The sequence below is a fragment of the Crinia signifera genome, chromosome 3 (genome assembly GCF_055691185.1).
Source record: "Crinia signifera chromosome 3, ASM5569118v1, whole genome shotgun sequence".
Taxonomy (NCBI): Eukaryota; Metazoa; Chordata; class Amphibia; order Anura; family Myobatrachidae; genus Crinia; species Crinia signifera.
The window spans coordinates 85,626,935-85,652,580 of NC_139219.1; the positions used below are offsets into that span (position 1 = coordinate 85,626,935).

Below are 25,646 nucleotides of genomic sequence, written 5' to 3' on the forward strand. Positions count from 1 at the left end.
TTTAGCAATCCATTATATAAAATCTGTGGCAGGGCATGCTGGAACATTTAGTTCCACAACAGCTGGAGGGCCATGATTTTGACACCACAAAAGCAAGCTATGCCCATGATAACACCTTTTTATGATTGATAACCCAACTTATATATATTTACTTTATAACGGCAATGCTGAAATGATTGCACACCAACACAAACTTGTAAAAAAATGTATGACAATGCTTTACTTGAAAAATAGCTTCATTACAGGTATTTGCAAATGCAGACTAACACAAGAAACATAAAATTGATTAGCTAATACTTAAACAGTAATTCTAAATTAAATCAAAATGGAAACCTTTCAAGGACAGTGATCAGCCATTAAACCTCCTTCATAGTTACCTCCAGCCCCCCCGTGCTTGCCTGTTCTTCCTCAACTGCCTTTCTCTTCCTTCTCTAACTCTGATATTTAAACCTTAATCACATTAATTACTCATAAGCATTGAGTCTTATTGGCAAGCTCTGCTTTCAATCATGATGTCATAATTAACCCAACACCTAACTTCCTTGTTACTAGGCAAAGATTCAGTGGCCTTGGGGTCTACGCATGTGTGGCCCTGTTCCCATATTATTGAGAAGTTTGTGGAGACTAGCTGTCTGTCCTTTCTCCATTATACTGTCAACATAACATTCTTAAGCTTCTAAAACCAAAAATAATTCTCTATAAGAAATCGCTTTTACAGCACTATTCTGAATCATCAGCCATTTTATAATGATATCATACAAGTCATAGTTCACAAAATGGTTGCTGCTTCTAACAAACACATGCTGCTTAGCGCGAAGGGTAGGCCTCATACGCCGTGGCTAGTACCTTGCAGCAATAAATAACAGTATTTGATAAAACCGAGTATAACAAAAGCATAGAATTATTGATGCATTATTTCTGTTTTAACACCCACCAATGAGGTTTTTTTTTCATAGAAAACATGTGGGCATAGCTCGTCCACAGGGTCAGGTGGGATCAACAGACCCTGTTCCTCTTCTTCACACCCCCCCCCCCCCCCAACCGACCACCCCACCTTACCGCAACATAACTGCAGTAAGACTTACTTTTTTGCAGCGCCGCTGCCACTCTGCCTTCAGCCACCAGAAATATGCGCCGTCCGCCCCTCTGCCTTCAGCCGCCAAAAATGTGCGCTGTCCACCCCACTGCCTTCAGCCATCTGCCCACAAATATGGCTATTTTCCCTCCCTATGCTCCGACTGCCCGCCTCCACTGACTCCTTTGGCGCCTGATGTGTAAGCGCCCTACACTGGTGCACGGGTGCGTGGTGACGTCACCCGCGCAAAGCACTGCTGGGACGGCCCATTTTCCAAACAAATTTGTACTGCAATCAGATCTGAATAAGGGCCAAAGTGAGAAAAATAATAGTGTGCTGAGCGCAGCAAAGCACTGTCCCAAAGCATGATGAGCGCAGTACACTTATACAGTGTCCAAGTCAACAGATATTAACAAAACATGAAAAACTCATGTTGTCCTTTTGAGTGTTGACCATGCAAGTCATAGTTCACAAAATGGCTGCTTGTGTCGACCTTCTGTCAAGGTCGACCATTTCTAAGTGTCAACCTAGACATTGTGGACCCCTTATACCATAACAGGTAAAATTCACCACCCAGCTCAATGTCAGAGAATCCAGATGCAGTCAGTGACTATTGGAAGTCTTACCTGTCAGTCAGACATTGGGAGATGTTCCCTCCCTCCAGAGCTGCAAGGGCATGCTGCGAAGTAGAGAGATATAGATAGAGAGATGGTTTCCTATAGGCAGCCATTCCATGCCTTGTCGTGCATCCCAATCCAGCTTCTATGGACGGCTGTCCATAGAAGCCAGGAGTCTGTGCATCACTGTTTGGGGTTAACCCCTTGTGATAGGCGCTAATTAAAGGGGAAAAAAAAGGTTGTTTTGAATTAACATATAAATTGCAACAACATAAACAATGCACTCTGCACTAATAGTGAGGTGACTGTGTAACCAAAGCAACAACATAAACAATGCACTGTGCACTAATACAGAGATTACTGTAACCGTAGCAACAACAAACAATGCACTGTGCATGAATACAGAGGTGACTAACCATAGCGATGCACATTGCACTAATACAGAGGTGACTGTGTAGCCATAGCAACAACATAAACAATGCACTGTGCACTAAGACAGAGGTGACTGTGTAAACATAGCAACAACATAGCAAAGCACTGTGCACTAATACAGAGGTGACTGTGTAACCATAGCAATGCACTGTGCACTAAAGCAGAGGTGACTGTGTAACCATAGCAACAACATAAACCATGCACTGTGCACCAATACAGAGGTGACTGTGTAACCATAGCAACAACATAGCGAAAACCTGTGCACTAATACAGAGCTGACTGTGTAACTATAGCAACAACATAAACAATGCACTGTGCACTAATACAGAGGTGACTGTGTAACCAAAGCAACAACATAGCGAAAACCTGTGCACTAATACAGAGCTGACTGTGTAACTATAGCAACAACATAAACAATGCACTGTGCACTAATACAGAGGTGACTGTGTAACCATAATAACAACATAAACAATGCACTGTGCACTAATACAGAGGTGACTGTGTAACCAAAGCAACAACATAGCGAAGCACTGTGCACTAATACAGAGGTGACTGTGTAACCATAGCAACAACTTAAACAATGGGTACTTGTGTAGTTTCACGGCAGCAGCTTACACTATGTTTGACGCTACGCAATTAGCGTAGCCCAACGGCTGCCTTACTTGTGTAGTTTCACGGCGGCAGGCTGCAGCCTAAGCTACGTTATCAGCGTAGGCTGCTGCCGTGAAATTACACAAGTAACTACTGTACTTTTGCGGGAACTGCACCTCTGTCCCCGGCAAGCTTACTCAGCGCCTCTCTCACACCGCCAGCATGATCCCCTCTTTGGCGGAGAGGGGATCATGCTGGCGCTCCTGTGTCTGAGTAGCTATTACGGCAGGGTACAGCAACTCTGCCTACAGGGTTAGGGGTTCTGTAGAGTATTTTCAAACCCCACTATCCACGGCACCCCGAAGCATGGCGAGGGGATGTGTTTCACTTCCACCCAAACTTTTCATACCCCCACTATCCACGTCGGCGTGGAGTTGATTTCATATAGTGTGGCGAGCGCAGCAAGCCACCGTTTTATATAGTGTGGCAAGCGCAGCAAGCCACCGAGCCCGAAACGTGGCGAGCGGACACGGATTACATGTAATGTAATCCGTGTGCGCTCGGTGGCTTACTGCGCTCGCCACACTATATAGAATCAACTCGTTCAGCCCGTGGACGCAAGAGACCCCAGCCACGAGTGAGAGACGCAGCTTTCGGACTGACAACAACTGCCGGTATTGGGTCAGCGCCTCAGCGTCCTTGCATTGCGGGTTGTAGAACGGAGGGCTAAGGACACATAAACACCAATACCATTATGGAACAGGCCCTCCTGCCTCCCTGCTAATTCAGCATTCGCCCACCAATAACATCAGATCTGGAGTCTGTGAGTAAATCAATAAACTTTCTATTGGTAGATGTGTGTTGTGTGACATCATTGCTTAATAATCACTTATTAATTATCATAACAAGAAATAACCACACGGACAACTGAAATGCCTTTTAAAATTGGTCAACCATAATTTATTTAAATCATTAAACTAAATATGGTGGCAATAAGAAAGAACGGCCAGACCCACAGTGACACTACGACTTAATGTCAACGACATGGTATTCTTTACGCCAACAAATGCCGGGTCTCCAACTCTCTCCCCAATATACCATAATAGAGCCGGCCAGACAGCCAAACCCCAATGACCCCTGGTAGGAAAGCCACTTTATACAATGTATTGGACAAAGAGGGCACCCTAAAAACAGCAGCGCAATAGCCACTGTTACTGCCGTTCTTTCCCGCCACAAATATAGGTTGGCAAACCCCAACCGGCAAAGAAAAACGGGTGGGGACAAAAATGTGACTTGGGGAGGGAGGGTGGGAAAAATTCCAGAGAAAGAGATGGAACCTTCTAGGGCATCTCACAAAATGTCCGATTAACCCCTCCCTGACCATCCCCTTATTTAAATTAACTACATGTCTAGCCTGAGTGTTAACTGTTTCACTACCTAACTGAATTAAGCAAAGCTCACACAACCCCTCAACCTAGAAGTTTATAATCACTTGTGCTATTTGCACTCGTTCTTCATTCTGTGCAGTGGATACAAACATTTATGCTTTCGTTACATGCAAGCAGAGATTGGACACTAACTATGCTGGCATATACCTGTGTCCCTCTTGGCAAGTGAGTGGAGAGAGATTTATTTTATCTGTATTTTGGGCCATACGTATATAATTGTCCGGCGATAATTCAGACCTACATGCACCTTTATTATATGAGCGCAGTCATTCTTTTGTAAAAACATTAGGAGTCTGTGCATGCTTAGTCGCACCTTCCGGATCAAAATGCACAGGTGCCTGGAACCTAGGCTGGGTCTACCGCTACTTCTGGAACAGGCAGCGGACCTACCAAATGTAAGTTGTAGTCACTGCTGCTCCAAACAATGCCCGAATAAGTTGATCATTGGTCAGCAACATCTGGCCATGTATGACTGCACAAGTGCCCTGTTCATTTACAGGAAGGAAATATTTCCTTTCTAGAGGAGGAAACCCAGATGTTTTGTGAACATACACCGTAATAAATTTTGCAGGGACATGTCTCAAACCTTAAAGGAGTACCAACTTAGCTTCTGTCATTTTCCAGGCTGTGTTTAACCCTTTGAGTGCCAATTGAATTTGTCAAAATAGGTGTGAAAATTGCAAAGCAAATATTTTTATTCATTATATTGACCTGTAATGTTTAACTTATATAGGAAATATTTTTTTTTACTTAACATTTTTTATTTGAATTTATATATCAAATGTGAGTGACGCTGACATTTTTAGCAGATATCTCACAGATGTTGGAACTTAAAGGGTTAACGGAAAGAAAAAAAAAAGGACAGGCGCTGATTGGTTGGATTTCCCTCCACTTTCTTTTTCTCCAAGGTTTGATATTTTCCCCGTACTGCATGGCCACTACAGCCGGTACTATAGGTTCAGAGTGTCAAATAAAGGTGTGTTAGTCTGACAGGCATCTTATCTGACAATGTATGCCCAGCATTCGCAACTTCTAACCATGGAAGCCAACTGGCATTTTTGCATGGTAGCAGGGGTTAACCCTTTGAGCGACCAACATTATGAACTATCCCCAAAATATCCATTAAAAAGGCCAGCATTGCTCATAGCCACTGTTATTTTAGTATAAATAAAAACAAATAGAGCCAAGTCAATTAAGTGAAGTTTAAACATTGCACCCGCTGACATTTTTAACAGCTATTTTGAGGATCTCTCACAGCAACGTTGGCACTCAAAGGGTTAATAAAAAGGTTTGCTTGCCAATTTTCACACCTATGTTGACAAATTCCCTTGGTACTCAAAGGGTTAAATTCTGACGGTCATTTGCAGCCGGTGAAATGGCAGCAATCTCAGTTTTAATCAGACTTCTGCAAACTATCAAAATCAAACATGCTGAATAAAATAAAGCAAGATCCATACAGCTGAGCTTAAGAGTTGCTGACACTTTAAAATGTGTCATGTATGCGATATAGAAACATAGAATTTGACGGCAGATAAGAACCACTTGACCCATCAGTCTGCCCCTTTTTTAAACATGTTAACTCAAACCATATTTGATCCTTATTTCTTTATAAGGATATCAATATGCCTATCCCAAGCATGTTTAAATTGCTCTACTGTATTTGCCTCTACCACCTCCGATGGGAGGCTATTCCACTTATCCACTAGACTTTCTGTGAAGTAATTTTTCCGCAAATTTTGCTGTGTGCATGATTGAGCTATTAGGAAAAACATCAATAGGACATAATTGCTTGACGGTAAATGGCTGTAAGGATGGGGGCGTGACCACGGCTGAGGGAGTGTGAGGACGTGTGAGGCAGAGCTCTCTCCCGACACCATCCGTATGTAATATAGGAGAATTGTTTGAACCTGCTACCCGGCATCCTCTTGCTGTTTCCCCGCCACTGATGTGGTAACTGTGCGCGGAGTCTGCCTGGCGCTCTGTGTGACGCTGCAGCCATTACCTTGAACACAGCACGCTGCCCCTCTACGGAAGTGCAGGCGAGTACGGGCTCCAGGACCAGAGCGGGCAGGCTGACAAGCCGCGGCTTAAACAGCCGGAGCAGGGGAGTGAAGTGGAACCCGCGGGCGTACCCGGCGGCTTCCTTCGCCGCACACAGCACGCCAGCACGTCACTGTTTGCACCCGCTATCCCGTACACAGCCTCCCACCCTCATCTGATCCCGGGGTGCCAAAGGGCTGTACATCCAACACCAGCAACTCCCAGGTGCGCAAGGGCTCCAAGATTGGGGCAGGTAAGCCGGCGGGCCGCGGCAGATACAACCGGAGCAAGGGTGAGAGAGGTCGACCACGCGGGCGCGCCTGACGGCTTCCCCTGCCGACTATAGCGCACCAGCACATTGGCATCCGCAGACCGTTTACCGAACTGCTTACGGTACGCTGGCACGCCACAGCCGATGGAGTAATATAGTAAAGCTCTGCACAGCGTCTGCCATACCACCAAAGTTAAACCGGTGCAGTCACGTTGTTTGTTATAACGGGCCATACAAAATCCGGTCGACATAAAGCTTCTGCAACAGGGGTGAGTCGTGAAATCCTGTTTTTTTTCTGTCTTTACCACCCTTGGCTGTGTTATACTATAGCCCAGAACTCGATTTACCATATACACCAAGTGGCGGGATGGTGGGAGGACTACTCAATATAAAAAACCCTCTGCAAGTTAATATTATATGCTGAATTGTACAGCTGCAAAGATCCAGTGGTAACTTCACTTGCCCCGGCTGGCTTAATTCATAAACTTTTTTTCTCTTCCCCTCACCTCAAAAGTTTTGATTATTAAAACTTGTTTTTATAACATCTTCAGCATTTCCATCTAGCCTTAAAATTATGGGGAAAACGGGCACAACAGCTGCAGCCCGCTTGGAAAAGTACGCCAGAAATCAGGCAGTTAACACCTCACAAACTTCTATTCCTACTCCTCAAACCACCCCTGCAAAAGAAAAAAGCCCTGCTGCTCCACCAGATGCTACTCTACAACAAATTTTGGAAGCTATAAAGAGCAGTGAGTTGCATCTGGGTGAAAAAATAAGTAGTGTGCAAGCTGATGTAATCCAGATAAAGGAAGACCTGAAAGAGGTTAAAAGCAGGCTGAACGAGGCAGAGAGCCGTATTTCAGCGATCGAGGATTCCAATGCTAAAATGCAGCACTCAATGGCTGATATGGCTACACAGTTTCGTGAAATTAAACATAAGCTATCAGATGTGGAAGGCAGACTACGTCGAAATAACATCAGGCTTGTGGGGCTGCCTGAAAGAGCAGAAGGTGCGGATGTCCCGCAATTTGTGGAACAATTAATAAGCAATAATCTTGATATGGCTTCATTTTCCAAGCAATTCGCAGTGGAAAGGGCGCACAGAGTGCCTGCAAGGCCCCCTCAACCAGGTGCACCTCCTCGCACACTTATTTTCAAAATGTTGAATTACCGTGACAGGGATACCATATTGCGGTTAACCCGCACGAAAGGTTCGCTGGAACATGAAGGAGTTAAAATATCAGCATTTCCTGATTTTTCCCTGGACGTACAAAAGAGCAGAATTCAGTTTGCAGATATTAAAAAGCGTTTAAGGGAACTGGATATAAAGTACTCTATGCAATTTCCCGCAAAATTGAAAGTCATTGCAGACGGGGAACTATACTTTTTTCAAACCCCGAGAGAAGCAGGAATATGGCTGGATAAAAGGGCTCCAGCAAGACATCAACTTGCTCCATGAATCAATTAAGGGACTCATTATTTTTTTTTTTAGGGTCCTGAGTCGGGAGAGAGTGAAAGGATAATCTGCCTTATTATGTTTTTCTTTTTTTTTGTGGTTTAGGGCTCAATAGCCCCTCTATGGGTGTAATCAAATTGTGGTAGAAATTTTTTTTTTTTTACGGTATATGTGGGATCTATTAAATATGCCTAAAGTGGGGGGGCATATAGGGAGGGGGGCGGGGGGTAAATAATGTTGTTTATATGTAGTAGTGTCTAGGAAGATGTTGCAGAGATATGACATTGTTATTTGCCTAATGGTCTTAGCGGGAGTTGGCAGTAGGAGCATGACGGTACTGGTGGTGTCTGCCCTATGTTTCGTTGGTTTACCCCTGTACATATTACTTCATAAGGAATAGATGGTCTGTATTTTAGCCTGGAATACCAGAGGAATAAACGACAAGATTAAGCGCTCACTGGTCATGCGCCAGGTGAGGCAAAGTAGGGCAGATATAATATGCCTATCCGAGACCCATCTTACAGGGGCAAAACTACAGGCCCTTAATAGGCCATGGGTTAACCAGGTATATCACGCCCCCTTTACGACACATGCAAGGGGCATTACAATTTTGATTAAAAAAACAGTAGCATTTAAATGTAATAGAGTGAAATTAGATTCTGGGGGTCGATACATTTTCCTGGAAGGAATATTCAATGCAAAACCATTGCAATTGTTATCTGTCTATATTCCCCCTCCTTTTGCGTTTGATGTATTGGTCGCAGCTGCTGACTTTGTCGCAATCACCCATGAGGTACCAGTTGTCTGTATTGGGGATTTCAACATGGTGTTGGATCCCAGTATGGACAGGTGGAAAAGAACTTCATTGGGCGGCAGAATCGACAGCTGCTCTAGAAGCTTTTGTAATTTTATTAATGACCTGGGTTGGATTGACCCATGGAGAGTGGCAAATCCAGTAGCAAGACAGTATTCGTGTTTTTCTACATCCTACACAGCATTCTCGAGAATAGATCTTGTCCTTGTATCCAAAGAGTTATTATCATCTGTTAAAAACGTAAGTTACAAAACAAGAGGAATCTCTGATCATTCCCCGTTGGAGATTGAGACAGATGACTCCGTAATAAAAAGCTGCGCATTTTGGAAATTCAATGCCACATGGCTAAATAATACTGAAGCTATGACATGGTTAACTGAGCAATGGGAAGAATTCTGGGTTATCAATAAAGGTTCTGCGCCAGATATGATAGTCTGGGATACTTTCAAAGCCTATCTACGCGGCACTCTTAAGAAAAAAATAGGTGAAATAAAAAAAGTGAGTAGGCAGAAAGTATCTGATCTCGAGAATGCCTGTAACACCTGTGAAGCCAAATATTTAACAGAGGTTACCCCGGCGGCCAAGGCTGCATGGGATCAGGCCAGGGAAAAATGGCTCGACTTTATAAAAACGGAAAATATAAAATACGCAAAAGTTGATACCCAAAGATTCTATGCCTTCTCAGATAAAGTGGGAAGCTATCTGGCCTACCTGGCGCGTGTGGAAAAACCCTCAAACAATATCTATGGAGTACTGGATAGCAGCGGAATTATGCAGTATAGTACAGGGCATTGGTATGGTATTTAGAGATTTCTTTGTGGACCTATACACAACTAGGAGTCAATTTAAGCCCCCTCAAATTAAGAAGTTTTTGTGTAGTATTGAAATGCCCACTCTGCAATCAGATGACAGAGCAGCTCTTGAGGCTCCTATAACGTTGGAAGAAATAATATGCGCTATAAAGGCGTTACCAGGAGGAAAGGCCCCCGGCCTAGATGGAATACCCATAGATATTTATAAAAAATACGAAGACTTTTTTGCTCCATTACTGTTGAACTTATTCATGTCTTGTTTTATAAAAGGGGAGTGTCCTCGCTCTATGTTGGAGGCTAAAATAATACTTTTGTTGAAACAGGGGAAAGATCCTACCAATCCCGAGGCATATAGGCCAATTTCATTGATCCCAGCAGAAGCAAAGATATTGGCTAAGATATTGGTGACTAGATTGAACAAATATATGGAAAAAATAATACATCCTAACCAGACGGGGTTTCTACCAGGCAAATCCACATCACTAAATATAAGAAAAGTATTCAGACACTTACAAATTTCGCAAAATAATACAAGCAATGCTGCAATAATGTCTTTAGATGCCGCTAAGGCATTTGATGCGGTGGAGTGGGAATACCTGTGGGCGGTCATGAGGGCATTTGGTATTGGGGACAACTTTATTAGATGGATACAAATCCTGTATAATAACCCAACAGCCAGGGTATCAATGAATGGGTGGATGTCCTCTGCCTTCTCCCTGCAGCGTGGGACGAGGCAGGGATGTCCCCTATCTCCAAGTTTGTTTTCCTTGGCAATCGAACCCCTGGCTTGTGCTATAAGATCTAGCCCTGCTATTGTAGGTTTTGCAGCAGGCATAGATGTCGACACAGTGGCATTATATGCCGATGATTTATTGATCTTTATGCAGGACTATACAACCTCAGCAGTTAGAGTGTTAAACTTAATTGCTATGCATGGTAAATACTCAGGTTTTAGTATAAATATAGATAAATCCAGTATAATGGCTATGAAACAGTGTCGGTCCAATACACCACGTGTGGATTTGCCTATTGGTTGGACCAACTCCTTTAAATATCTAGGGATCTGGATATCAAGAAATCCACATGAATTCTGCCAGCTGAATATACAACCTCTGCTGGAGTATATCACAGCAAAATTCAAATCCTGGAGCAAGTTGTTGCTCACAGTTACTGGTAGGATTAATTTGATCAAGATGATCATGTTACCAAAGGTATTATATGTCATTCAGCAGTCACCGGTATATCTGCCAATGTCTTTGTTTAAAAAAATAAATTCCCTATTATCATCTTTCATATGGAACAAAAAAAGAGTTAAAATTCAAATGAATACTTTAGTGAGGAAAAAGTCACAGGGAGGGCTTTCTCTCCCCAATTTTAGGTGGTATTATCTAGCGGGGCAACTACTGCATATTAAAGATTGGATTACTACTGAATATGATAATAGCCTGGTTAAAATTCTGGTGGAACAAGGGAATGATACTAGTACCCCGCTTCAGCACCTACTAAAGGGGAGAGTTACTAAAAAAGACCTCTGGTGATACAGGCGGTAAAGATATGGCGGGAAGCTAATAATTTAGTTAATTTTTCTGATACTGAGATTGACCATCCGCTATCAGACTATGAGAAATTTGACGAGTTATTATTCTTACAGCCTGATATCGCCTGGGGCCCGTACGGGGTGGCTGCGATTAGTCAATTTTATGAACATGGGGTTTTAAAGTCCTATACAAACCTAGCGGCAGAATTTTCACTCCCGAAATCCTTTTTTTTTAGGTTCCTACAAATTAGATGTGCACTTGAAGCTCAATTTAAAAATAATATCCCAATCTTTTCCATATCCCCAATTAAAGGGGAATTATTAAAAGGGAAAAAAAAAAATGGTATCCAGATTGTATAATATCATTGCAGATTCACCCAGTGCCGGGGTTCTGGAATCTCTAACCCAGAAATGGGAAGAGAATGTAGGCGCACTATCGATTGGCGAATGGGAGATGGCCCTGGCCTCTGTTCAATATGCTACCAATACAATAAGAGTGCAACAGATACAGCTGTACGTTCTACATAGATCTTACATGTCCATGACCAGGTTGGTCAAGATGAAGGCCAGGACATCCCCCCTTTGTCCAAAATGTAGTAGAGCGCCGGGTACGTTTTGGCACCTATTATGGGATTGTGATGTGGTAAAGGAATTTTGGCATAAAGTGTTGCAAACTTTGGTGCAAACTGGTATTCCGGAAGCTTCCCTTAACTCAAAAAGCTGTATTCTATCCATTTGCACGGATAGTGCCCTGAGTAAATATGATAGATTATATGTATATAGTATTTGTGCATTGGCCAAAATGATGATAGCAAGAACGTGGTTATCCAAGGATGGCCCTGACCTTGCTGCATGGTTCGCATTGGTTAACCATACTAGTACACAAGAGAGATATATATATCTGGGTAGGAAAAAGTTAAATATATATTATAATATATGGCACAGATGGTTGGAGTCAACCTTGTAAAACTTTAACACATTAGTAAAACTAATAAAACACGATATTTAAAAATGGGGAATCTTTGACTCCCCCTTATATTCACCTCTCCCCTTCCCTTTTTTTTTTTTTCTTTCCTCACTTTCCTCCTTTCTTTTTTTTCTTTACTTGGATAGTTGCATTATGTAATTTAAGCAGGTCTGGTTGAGCGAATCTTGCCATGCAGTAGGATACGGCGCCTATGTATTGATAGACATACGTACTTCAAAATAAGGGGAAAAATTTACTTTATCTAAGCCATGTCTCCCTACTGGCTAAAGGGTAATTACATGTTGTAAAAGTAGAACCATCGCAGTGTCTTCCTTCAGTGTTGTCTTGTTCTGTAATGTCTTGTATTGCTCTAAGTAATGTCTGTATTGTTAATGTATTGTACTCAGCTATACAATTACAGTCAAATGTAATCAGTATCAATAAGGTAAAATTGTTATATGCTGTTGTATTCTTTTAACTGTGCATATGAAAAATTTTGAAAAATAAAAAGTAAAAAAAAAAAAAAAAAAAATAGGACATAATTGCTTAAGTGTACAATAAATAAAACAAATTCACAAATGTATATTATTTTATTTAAAATGAATACAAAATGTAAAAAAAAAAAATCTATAAATAAAACAGACAGTTCTTTAAAACATTATACTGTTGAACAAAAAATTATGGGTTTTAGACAACCAGCTAATAAATGTAAAAATACTGAATTACATATTTAAATAAGTGTTCAATGTCTTAATGACAGTATTTCAGTTTTGTGCCACAACCTTAAATGGTCCCACACTAACTTACATCAGGTTTAAGATCTGTCACCCAGTGCTGGATTTCTCACTAGGCACATGCCTAGCACTGCACCTGCTGGGGTCAGCACAGCAACTTGCTTCCCTTTATGATGCAGTGAGAGGCGCAGCTGGAATTGGTTCCATCTAATGGGATCTAAAAGGCAGTGTTGTGTTCTAATTCTCACTAAGGGTGGGATGTATTTAAAATATTATCCGACTAGCATGGGGGGGGGTCTCCATCACCTCCCTGGGCTTCAGCAGCTTTCCCCGGCACCTCCTCCTCCCCCCGCAGCGGGAAGGACCTCCGGCTGTGATCTGTTGCTAGGGCGATACCCTGCCCGGCGAATACGGGTCAGCTGGGGGTTTTACCGCATTTTTACCTTAGTACATTCCATCCTTAAGGAGGGGAAGGCTCATAACATTTTATACTAAGGGAATGCACATTATACTTTATACCAGGGCTGGGCAATTGCGGCCCTCCAGATGTTGAGGAACTACACATCCCAGCATGCCTTGCATCAGTTTCAGCATGGCCACATAGCAAAACTAATGCAAAGCATCCTGGGATGTGTAGTTCCTCAACATCTGGAGGGCCGCAATTGCCCAGCCCTGATCTATACTATAAAGAAGCACATTATATAAAAGTATTATTTTTTTGAATGAGGGGGAGGTGGTGGCTAATAATGTGCCAGACTCCTAAATCCGCCTATGCTTGCACCACAAAGGAATACTTGTATAAGAGCCCTGTATAATGACACTAGGGAGCCTGGATGAATGGTTTTCCTCCACATAGACATCAACCTTTAACACCTGCAGTTACTACTAAACTATGGAGTGAAATAAGATGGGCTGTGCTCTGTACTAAAATGCAGAGCCCAATTATACAGAGAGAGCTCATATAAACAGTTTGATGAAATTACCTTTTGTATCAGTAACAAATATTGCTTTCTCAATGTAAAGGGCACACACACACTCAATATAGTTAGTCATTAATCTAATAAACAGTACCAGGTGATCAGTAAAGAAAAACAAAATGTTAAAAAAATAAAATTACACAAACCAAAGAAGAAAAACGTGCATAAACAATAAAATAAACACCAAAAACTGTACTATAGTATGCAAATAGAAACATACACAGAACATAAACATTCAATTAGAAAATTATACAAAATTGTTATTACAAAATATGAAATCTGAAGCAGAGTGTCAAACCTGCTGAAATCGCTGACTGTATGTATAAAATAACTAAACTACAGTAGTAAAAAACTGGAAAAAAGAGTGAGTTTTCCCCATTTATGATCTACAAAAGGATTGGAAAATCCGTATAGTCCGATTAGGTTCATTTTATTTTTTTCCCTCTATAAATCACCAATCTTACATTTATGTAGGACATGGGTCTTCAACCTGTGGCCCATCCAGAAGTTGTGAAACTACATGTTCCAACATGCATTGCCACATTTTTTCCTATAAAAGCATGCCAAAAAACCTCAGGGCATGCTGGGACATGTAGTTCCACAACATCTGGAGGGCCACAGGTTGAAGACCTGTGATGTAGGATGTGTTACACATAGCCATTGTTATACACGGTTATTCAATACAAAGTAGGGATGCCAATCCCGGGCATTTTTTTTCAATCCTGGGAATCAGGATTAAAAAATACTCAAATCTCGGAATTTCAGGGATCCTGGGATTGGCATCCCTAAAAGAAAAATGCCCCCCCGCCCTCCATATTAAATTAGCTGGGGGTGTGGGGAATCAGAGCAGGTGGTAGCGGTAAAGCAGTCATTGGGTGTGGTGCTGGGCGGCAGAGCTGCTGAAGTGGTGGCGGTAGCGGGCAGCGAGAGATTTCCGGTGGAGGAGTTACAGCGCAGTGTGACCTATGACCTAATCACGTCGTACACCGGGGTTGGGAACAGCCAGGCAGAGTCTAAGCAAGTGCTCAGACGCTGCCTGGCATTAGACTAATCTTGAAATCCTGGAAATGGGAACTCGTGGACATTTTGGGGCCAAATCCCGGGACCCCGCCGATCCCAATCCCGGGAGCAGCCACCCTAATACCTCTGGACATTACTCCCTGGGGAGAAAAAGTTACATTTCAGATTGATTCGTGTGCAAGTAAGCAGGTGACCGTTTTGGTCTTTTTTAAAGGGGTTGATGTATCAAACAGTGAGAACAGTGGAGAATTGGTAAAGTTGACCATGGCAAACAATCAGCTTCTACCCATTATGTTATAGAATGTAGTTGATTAATATTACCTGGAAGCCGATTGGTTGGTATGGACAACTTCTCCATGCTTTTCACTGCTTGATACATCAACCCTACACAATGAGCTTTTGTCTCTTAATTCTCAGAACAAAAGCAACACACATTAGCATAAAAACCGCCTATGTGAATAAACTCTAATGTCTGCAATTATCCTAGATCCACTTTTTCTTTTCTCTACAGAAAGCAGAAATAGGGGAGTATTGTTTTCATGGCTTTAATAGTGCTAAACTAAATAAGTAAAAAAAAAAACTAAAAAAAAACACACACACACACACAAAAAAACCAATGTGTATTAGATCTCACACACACAAATCAGCACAACATTACCTTACATCTATAAATATATTTTCCTCTTCTAAAAAAAACAGCTATTGACCATAAAGTGCAGTTTTAAGAGTTTCTGGTTTCTTTAACATTACAATCTTGATAAATGACCAACCTGCTGTTTATTTTTCGCATTCTCAAAACTATGTATACTCTACACTGCTAAATCAAGTACATCTACTATGTGCCCATTACATGAAAATACACTGAAAACAGTTCAGGTACTAATACACAAACCAAACAATGCATGCAAATCTCAACCATCCTACGTATCTTGTTTAGATTCTGGTGACTGTGCATTTAGGGTCAATGGAAGAATAAAATATGTATTTTTCATGGTACTGTATATACCTTTTTATTAAGACCTGGTCATTAAAAACTCTAAAGAAACAAAAAAAAAACGTATCTAAAATGGATTGTCTCATGTACGCAGAAATGGGAGTATCTTTGCGGTTTTATGCCAAGTTTTCATTTACCAATATACACACAAAAATAACACTTTAAAAAAAAGTGTAGGTGATTAACAAGAACGTCTAAACACAAGAACAAACTAAGTGGCAATAAGGCACCCCCCATCTGTTTAATACGGTATTTTGTTCATGTGCTCCTTGTGTACAGCAAGAATTCTGCATGTAGGCAGCTTTGCGCATTAGTTGCAGCAAGGAAAGCAACAGCAGCACATCTTGCGGCACGGATTCTGCCGCTTATATTCTACTGCTTGTTTTACTTGAGCTTTTGCTGACCCAACATAATCTTTAACTTTTTCCATATTTAATTCAACAACATTCAGCGTTTCAGCCTGCTCTTCAACCAACAAAGCCATCTGTAAGAAGAGATCATGGACCTCTTTTATTCGCGTCTCCAGCTTAAGTAGCTCTTTGTGCCGTGTTTCGATTTCATTCAGTGCTGAACGGGCCACCTTGACGTCAGCAAGTAGATTTTCAGAGAAGACATCCCACTTCCCTCCTTCTATCATGTCTTCTATCTGGTTTCCGGATATATCTTTTCCCATTATCTCAAGTTGACGCTGGATACGGATTTTGCAGTTCTCCCGCTGAACCATTTCAGCCTCATTGTATTCAACCATGGCTTTTTGGAAAGCACGTGTAAGAGTCATATACTGAGCTTTGGACACACGTGCAAAAACTGAACTTTCCCCATGTTTGCTCTCTGCATCTTCACTAAGGTTTTTCAGGCTCTGGAGCCTCCTGTGGATGCCTTCACCTCGCAGCTTAATGTCTTTTGCTATACTGTTGGAATCTCTTTTGATGCTGCTGAGGCGACGCATTGAAGTAAGAAAGCGCGTGGTCTGCTTCCCCAAACGCTTCACATCAACCTTCAACAAGTGGTTTTCAGTCCGAATGAATTGTATTTCCCGGTATAATACTTCCAGGGAGTGGTCGGTCTCAAACATTGCAAGGCCTTGTGACAAGTCATCTTCATTATTCTCAACATACTGACTGTGAAGTTTTGCGTACTCAAGCAGCTCACTGAGGCGGTCCTTCATGATTACTAGAAAACAAAATATTAAAAAGTGTAAATATATTAGGTCAATACCAGAAATTTCTTTCTTCAACCTAAGCACTTAGTATTTCAATTATTTTAAAACTCCCTAACAGTAGGATGAGAACCATTAAAAAAACAAAAACAAAGCCACATTTTATGAATTATATATTGCAGAAAATTATGTTGCCATTCTAAGATCCTTACATTATGCAGAAGGTGGTATTTTGGCTCTGATTCAGGTTTGCTTGGTAAGCTGCGAACATCATAGCTTATGGAGTACCTGAGACACCACCACCCCCCACCCCACCGCTGAATCCCCTCGCATGAGCCACTAGCAGAAGTCATTCAATGGTCCCCGACCATCAATTGATTTCTCCTGCTTCCGATAAATAAAAAAAGTCAGTCTCAACTGCCTTATTAGGGAGCGCCGGGACAAAGACGTCAGTTGCCCACCCACCCATGGGAACGACCAGTGTTTTCCATGGGGACGCCCCCCATGTTTAAGTTTTCATTTAGTTTAATTAGACAGTAATTACTCATCTTGTGAAGCAAGGTCTTCATTATCCAGCTCTGGTACCAAGTCTTCTACAGCAGCAGTGAGTGTAAATGATACCTCCCAACATGCAGTGTTCCTGAATCTGGACTCCTGCGTGGCAAAGCCACACTGGTGCCAGAAAGGGGACACGTTCTAGCTAAAATACCTCCCTTACGAGTCATACCCTTAGTGTGGGTTTTTGTTTGCTCAAGGGAGGGCAAACGTAAGACAGAAAAAGAGCTTTGTGGGCGCACTCTTGTATTTGTAGATATGGAATTAATTTAAAACTTCACATTTATTTCGATCTTTTAATATAGAGTAACCAAGGTTAACAATAATAGGAAAGAGAGTATAAGGAGTTAGAAAAGGGTACCAATAGTATAAAAAATATGAAAAATATAATATAATATGTAAAATGTTGTGTGATGGCACTTTTTATTTTTCACACTTTACTCTCCATTCGGCGCATTACGTCCTTATCATCATTGACATGTGGACAATGTGATTGTGGGCGAAAGTGAATGGTTTTAATCACCTACAGGTTCGGATCACCCGTAGGGATATAGATTACCCCAGCAACAGTATGTTGGTATTATCACAGCTTGTATTGCTCATGCAGTAGGCGTGTCCAGTGCAATTATCTTAGGGATACCTCTGTATTAATACCACACCAGATGTTCTTCAGGGGTCCCCCACAAGAATACTATTCTGGCCCGTCACTGCTTAGCTTCCAAGTTCGGGAAGTGTTTGGGCAGTTCCAGTGGAGGTATGGTGGTATTTTCTGAGGTTTTTCTTTCCCAAAATAGAAATTGCCTGGTTGACTGCGGATTAGAGCATTGATAGCTGACTGGATACCAAAATTGTGTGGCCACCAAGGGACTTGCAGCTAAATATGTATCTCTTCAAAATTGCTGCAAGAATGACATTACATAGGGAAAAAAGAGAAACATACGGAGGGGAGGGGATGGGGGGAGAGAGATGGGAAGGGAGAGGCGGAGAGGGTAAGTAGTAGCAATTTGTGATAGATAAGGCAGAATTGCCTAATTAGTATAGATGATATTTAAGTATAGCTGCTAATCAGGTATGCAGAGTTCTGGTAAACAAGGGGTTAAATACCTAGGTGCAGGGTATGACCTGCCTGCTTATTTCTGGTGGTCAATTCCTCTTAGCAAAAAAAGGGGGAGGTTTATCCAGTATCCACAGTTAGATATTAACACACTGCTGTCCCACAAAGTATCTCAGGTCAGACAAGGGGTTAAATACCTCAGTGCCAGATATAGCCTGCCTGCTTATTTCTGAAGGTCAATTGTAGTTTGCTGAATTGGGTTATCCTGTATCCACAGTCAAAATATTGCAACACAGCTGCCCCTCCAAGTAGCTCAGCTCCGATGCTGGCCACTGCAGGAACTTGCTAACAGTAATTTAGACACTGGTTACTAAGTATACATGTGCGATAGTAGCAGTTCCTTTAAGTAAACGAAGGTGTCACTCCTCTGCCAGACGCAGATGGAGGACACGGGTACCTGGAACGCCGCCGGGCGTCAGAACTTGAAGTCCGGGCAGGTCTGAGGTACGGCTGGTTGGGGGTCGCAGTGTGGAAGGTCTCCGTGTGGGTAACGCCGCTGCTGCTGTCGCTGGGGTGTCAGTTTAGACACGTGTTTCGCCGGGATCGGCTTAGTCAGTATGCGCCATCTTGGCGCATACTGACGAAGCCGATCCCGGCGAAACACGTGTCTAAACTGACACCCCAGTGACAGCAGCAGCGGCGTTACCCACACGGAGACCTTCCACACTGCGACCCCCAACCAGCCGTACCTCAGACCTGCCCGGACTTCAAGTTCTGACGCCCGGCGGCGTTCCAGGTACCCGTGTCCTCCATCTGCGTCTGGCAGAGGAGTGACACCTTCGTTTACTTAAAGGAACTGCTACTATCGCACATGTATACTTAGTAACCAGTGTCTAAATTACTGTTAGCACGTTCCTGCAGTGGCCAGCATCGGAGCTGAGCTACTTGGAGGGGCAGCTGTGTTGCAATATTTTGACTGTGGATACAGGATAACCCAATTCAGCAAACTACAATTGACCTTCAGAAATAAGCAGGCAGGCTATATCTGGCACTGAGGTATTTAACCCCTTGTCTGACCTGAGATACTTTGTGGGACAGCAGTGTGTTAATATCTAACTGTGGATACTGGATAAACCTCCCCCTTTTTTTGCTAAGAGGAATTGACCACCAGAAATAAGCAGGCAGGTCATACCCTGCACCTAGGTATTTAACCCCTTGTTTACCAGAACTCTGCATACCTGATTAGCAGCTATACTTAAATATCATCTATACTAATTAGGCAATTCTGCCTTATCTATCACAAATTGCTACTACTTACCCTCTCCACCTCTCCCTTCCCATCTCTCTCCCCCCATCCCCTCCCCTCCGTATGTTTCTCTTTTTTCCCTATGTAATGTCATTCTTGCAGCAATTTTGAAGAGATACATATTTAGCTGCAAGTCCCTTGGTGGCCACACAATTTTGGTATCCAGTCAGCTATCAATGCTCTAATCCGCAGTCAACCAGGCAATTTCTATTTTGGGAAAGAAAAACCTCAGAAAATACCACCATACCTCCACTGGAACTGCCCAAACACTTCCCGAACTTGGAAGCTAAGCAGTGACGGGCCAGAATAGTATTCTTGTGGGGGACCCCTGAAGAACATCTGGTGTGGTATTAATACAGAGGTATCCCTAAGATAATTGCACTGGACACGCCTACTGCATGAGCAATACAAGCTGTGATAATACCAACATACTGTTGCTGGGGTAATCTATATCCCTACGGGTGATCCGAACCTGTAGGCGATTAAAACCATTCACTTTCGCCCACAATCACATTGTCCACATGTCAATGATGATAAGGACGTAATGCGCCGAATGGAGAGTAAAGTGTGAAAAGTAAAAAGTGCCATCAAACAACATTTTACATATTATATTATATTTTTCATATTTTTTATACTATTGGTACCCTTTTCTAACTCCTTATACTCTCTTTCCTATTATTGTTAACCTTGGTTACTCTATATTAAAAGATCGAAATAAATGTGAAGTTTTAAATTAATTCCATATCTACAAATACAAGAGTGCGCCCACAAAGCTCTTTTTCTGTCTTACGTTTGCCCTCCCTTGAGCAAACAAAAACCCACACTCAGTTGTTATACTGAAATCGTGGGCGCACCACCAATCAATGACTATCAAAATTTGAATAATATAGTCCTCATGTTGGTCACCTAAATGAACTCATAACTAATCATTCTATGTCAGTGCGGCTCCAAACCTTACCCCACATTCCTGAGTCATACCCTTACCCTTCACTGTGGGGACATGACCAGTGCTCTGAGTTTCTCCCAGCCCCATGGTCTCCTGTGATTAGATGCTGAGCAGATGCGCATAGCAGTGAATAACAGGGGGTCTCCCAATTGCCCCCACAGCGGAACAGTTGGGAGGTATTGTAAAGTGTTTACCATTGTGTTTAAGTATGTGCTGCTGTTGGTTAACTTACATCATTGTGAATACAAAACTAGCAATAATGTCACACACACAACTTTGCAGCAGCCATGCTCTGACTCCTGGCACTCCTTCAGGGGGTTGGTCTACATTCAAACGGTTGACATGGAATTTTTCACTGTTTTTTTTACCCGAATGTCGACACAGTCCACATGGACATAGTTTCCAGTGCACCGCATCTCTCGCTGCGCTCGGCACACTATTTTATTCTCCCGCAACACCCTAGTGGATGGTAGGGCATGAAATGCCGCCTGTCGGCTCATGTCTCTCAAAAAACAGTGAAAACGTTGAACTTTTTGACATAGACCCTGTCGACCTAACGCTTGTGTCAACCTAATGACATGTCGACCTAGAACCATGTTGACCTAATGATTGTCGACCAACTTTGTTGTACACCCAATGACCGTATCCCCCTTCAGATCAGTCTCATTATGTGCTGGAAACTGATCATAACGCACAGGAAATAACGCTCTAGAGTGCAGTGCTATGAAAGCACTAGTGCCTATTGCCCTGAAGGTGTGGCCAGTTGTGTACTTGTGTAACGTCAGTTACTTGCAATCACATGTCATATTAATAAGGACTCCTGAGATCCCAAAAACATTTGTATTTTTAAGCTATCTATAATATATAACAGATAAATAAACTGCTAAACATCTGTTGTAGTAATGAGGGGTTTTGTATGGAATAGTTCTAGGGAAATAAACAAAAAGTCTCATTAGAAGCTCACACATTCTAATGGCATTATGTAATACCTAAGATCATCACTCTTCTGTTTTAGATAAAGCTGGTCATTACTTCCTACCGCAAACTTCAAGGAAGTTGCAACAGTACAGATGTTAACGTGGCAAACCATCTCAATATTGCACGGTCCCCACCATCCTTATATACTTAAGGTCAGATAAAGCAGAGAAAAGAAACGAAACCATGGCAGTGACCGAAATACCTAAGTGTGATCACTAGAATACCCTGGAACCTTTCACATTAGCATGTGTCAACCAAAAACTCAATAGTAAATGACTGTGGCTATAGAGGAATTACAGAAAGGCCTACACTGCATAAAGTTATCCGATAAAAAGATACAACCACATTTGTAGATCTTGTATGAGTGTCAGCACAAGTACAAAAAGTGCGACAGCCGAAGCACACTGCTCCTACTCATTGATGTGCAATTAAATACCGTTTGTATTTTAGTAAGTACTGCTATGGAGCAGCAAAGTAAAATGCACATTGTCGGGACTATACAGGGTGCCATCGCCGAAATAGTTTAACTGAATTTATCCCATGCGGTCCTCTAGAACATAATGACTTGTGATATTTAAGCTCCTTGGAGCAGGGCCCTCTTCTCTCACACTTTAATTACAGCTCTCCTATTCAGCTACCATCTATACCTACATCTCTTCTCACTTGTGATCATTCATCTCTATGACAACCTGCCCCTGGTAGTATGCGGACCACTCCTTTGCTTCCCTACATCTCAGCTGTATCATTGTGTGCTAAGAATTGTGCTGCGAATTGTTACCTGTTATCTGTTTTAGTTTTTCAGCTACTGTTATGTTTAGTTCTGTGTAGCCTGTATTGTGTCCTATGTATGGTGCAGCAAGCCACTTGTAATTGTAATAATAACATTGTAATGACTTGAGAATGTACAAGACAAAAGCAGGTAGCATGATTTCGTTTTCTATCAATATTTATTAAATACACGTCACATACATGACGATCTGGTGATTGGGCCTTTAAAAGTACACTATATACATTATTATTATTATACTTTTATTTATAAGGTGCCACAAGTGCTTTGCAGCGCCGTACAAAGGAACAATACAGGGAGACAAAACTTGGCATAACATTGAATAAATAACAAAAATAGAGTACAAATAAAGAGCGCCACAGATCAATACACATTACAGCTTAAATGTAAGTAGTGAGGACTCAATCAACATACAACTATAGGCTTGAGGCCAATGATTGAGATGAGTATGCAGACAAAGATGGTCACTGAGTGTTTGAGTGTAGGAGAGCTGTGAGTGACATGTGAAGAGAAGTGGGCTTTGACAACAGGATGGAAGAGGGCCCTGCTCGGAGGAGCTTACAATCTAGTAGGAAGAACACATTCCCTCACATGGTACCGATGGGATTCGGTGGTGGGCAGGCATTCGGTAAGGCAACGTTAAGCCGCTCAGTAAGCAGCGAATGACCACTGCTGTGGTGTTGAATAACCCCCTAAGTCTGTTGTCATCTAAAGAGCATGTATTTAGATGAATATGTGCTTCGCTCTGCTCAGAAAGAATCAAATATGCGATAAAGGCAGACAATATGCATGTCTATCATTAGCAATAATTGTGCATATCGTTCATTTTGTATTAACGAGAATGATAGCCATGCGCACTCCTGGGAGTCATTATAGACCCCATTTCTTATCTATACATGCAGTCAAATTTTGCCTGTAATTTATTACTATAGATACGATAAAGATTTCATAAAACGTGATGCTCTGTGGTAAAGCAAACACTTTATCTTTTGAAATTGTGTGTATGCACTATAAAGCAAACCATTTATCTTTATATTCTTAAACCGTTCAAGCCTCATATACACTAGATGAGAAATGAAGAGCCCTTTTGAGCAGTAACTTGAAAAAAAAAAAAGGTTAGTGTGTACACTTAATGATGCACGCTCCTGAGCATTGTTAAGGACCCCCCACGTCTGCTGAACATACACCGCAACTTTGGCTGCATGTTCAGTGGGTACCGGTAACATCACCAAACTATATCAATCATTTACCGATATCATTCAGTGTGTACACTCCATATTGTTTGACCAGTGGCACCCCCTATGGTGTATATTTACTATATTGATGGTGCCCCTATTATTCTAGCGTGTATGGGGCTTTAGGGCCTAATTCAGATCTGATTGCTGGGCTGCAAATTTTCAGGGGCCCGGCGATCAGATAAACACTGCCCTGCCCGAGCATATCGCTGGGAATTTGATCACAGCGATGCAAATAGCGGGAAATCCATTCACATTCACTCACCCGCTAATGGATTTCCCCCGTGTGTGCAGCAGCCGCTAGCCAAACCCTGCTCTGCAATGAAGAGGTTTTGATCCGGGGCCGAAGCGGACATCAGAGGTCCTCCCTTGCATTGCCGGGGTCCTTCTGCCTTTTAAACACTCCCAGAAAACGGCCAGGTGCCAACCCCAAACACAGGCAGGCTGCCAATAATCATGTGTATGGCCAGCGATGAGAAGCAGTCGGTGGCTTTCATCGCAGGATGGCCTTGCGCATACGCACTATGAAGTGTGCGCTGTCATTCGATAATCATCAGGGCTGCAAATGGGAATTGAGCCCTTAATGTGTATGCACTATGACTATTCCGTTAGCGGACTTTATAAGATAATATGTATGCGGCTATACAAAGAGAAGATCATTTCTTTTTTTCCCAGGTCAGTATACCGACTGTAATAGGCCCAACAGTTTGGATCCTGACTGATGAGCTATTCTCCCTTGTCCACCGAACCTGCATCGTGGGGAGAGCACCGAGCCTGCAAGGGGCTTTGTTGCGCTCACTCCCTTGACGGAGTACCAGCAGTCAGGATTCTAATGTCTAAACAAACAGTGGTGAGAGCTGCTCAATCAAAGTAGTAATACTCTCCAGGTGCTGCAAGGGAGGGGGCTTTAACCCCCAGCACACCAAAGGGCATTAGTAATAAGATTTGAAAAACCAACATAATAGAGGGTCATTCAGAGATCTTAGTTACATATATTTTGCAAAAGATATGATAAGCTTCCGGGCCTCGTCAAGGCTTCTCTGATACCGGAAGTCCTACACTGCATGATAACAGTACCCATTCTGGGCCATATAATTGTCTATTGTAAGGCTACATGATAACAGCAGGATTCTAATGTCTGTATACTGACAGTCAGCCCAGCATACCACACCCAACTTAACATGCCCGACTATCCCTGAGCATATTGTATTAATTCTGTTTCACTTTGTTGCCCTTTTAACAATGGGATGTCAAGTTATAGCCAAGTATTTATTTGAATATATACAATGTATACTATATGGTACATGAATGAGCTGTGATTAGATGGATTGCAGGAGGTTTTTTTTTCTCATTGGATAACATTAGCATAGGTTATGAATTCAGTTAGAATTCTGCATGTTCATTTTTGACAGACCCTGGAATTATATATACATTTCTTGTGTGGAAAGTGACAATTTGCGATTGGTCAGTAAATGAGAGGACAAGTATTGCAGGACACAGTTGAATGTCACTTCCAAATTTGTCCCAAACTAGTTTCAGCCTTTCAAAATATAACATTTTATGATTTCCCCATGACCAGTTATTTTGTGTGCTTCCGCCTACAAGCCATCCACAATTAAAACAACCTAATTTTTGTCCTTCCCCAAATATAAACTATTTGTATAGAAGTTTTCATTATTACAAGTTGATGGAAATACCCACAATTTATTTTTGAAGAGAATATGGTCGTTGACACAGTTAATATACACAATGGTAGGCGGAGGGCTAATTTGAACATAAATGTGATCTACCAATACAAACAAAACTTCTTTAGACCAAAAGTACTCCTCACGCATCTCTTG

At 42.1% G+C, this 25,646-nt stretch overlaps 1 protein-coding gene and 2 pseudogenes across 2 annotated transcripts in view; 1 reads left to right on the top strand and 2 right to left on the bottom strand.

Annotated features, from left to right (window-relative positions):
- Nucleotides 1-15,777: 15,777 nt before the first annotated feature.
- The window catches only part of STX11 (syntaxin 11), a 43,963-nt gene continuing 34,094 nt past the window's right edge, over nt 15,778-25,646 (bottom strand). For both annotated transcript variants that reach the window (XM_083176143.1, XM_083176142.1), the window contains exon 2: nt 15,778-16,958. In XM_083176143.1, the coding sequence (XP_083032269.1) occupies nt 16,096-16,953 (858 nt within the window). In that variant the 5' untranslated portion in view covers nt 16,954-16,958 and the 3' untranslated portion in view covers nt 15,778-16,095. The remainder of the gene's footprint in view (nt 16,959-25,646) is intronic.
- Nucleotides 18,147-18,267, bottom strand: LOC146065727 (5S ribosomal RNA; annotated as a pseudogene).
- LOC146065738 (5S ribosomal RNA) lies at nt 20,093-20,213 on the top strand (annotated as a pseudogene).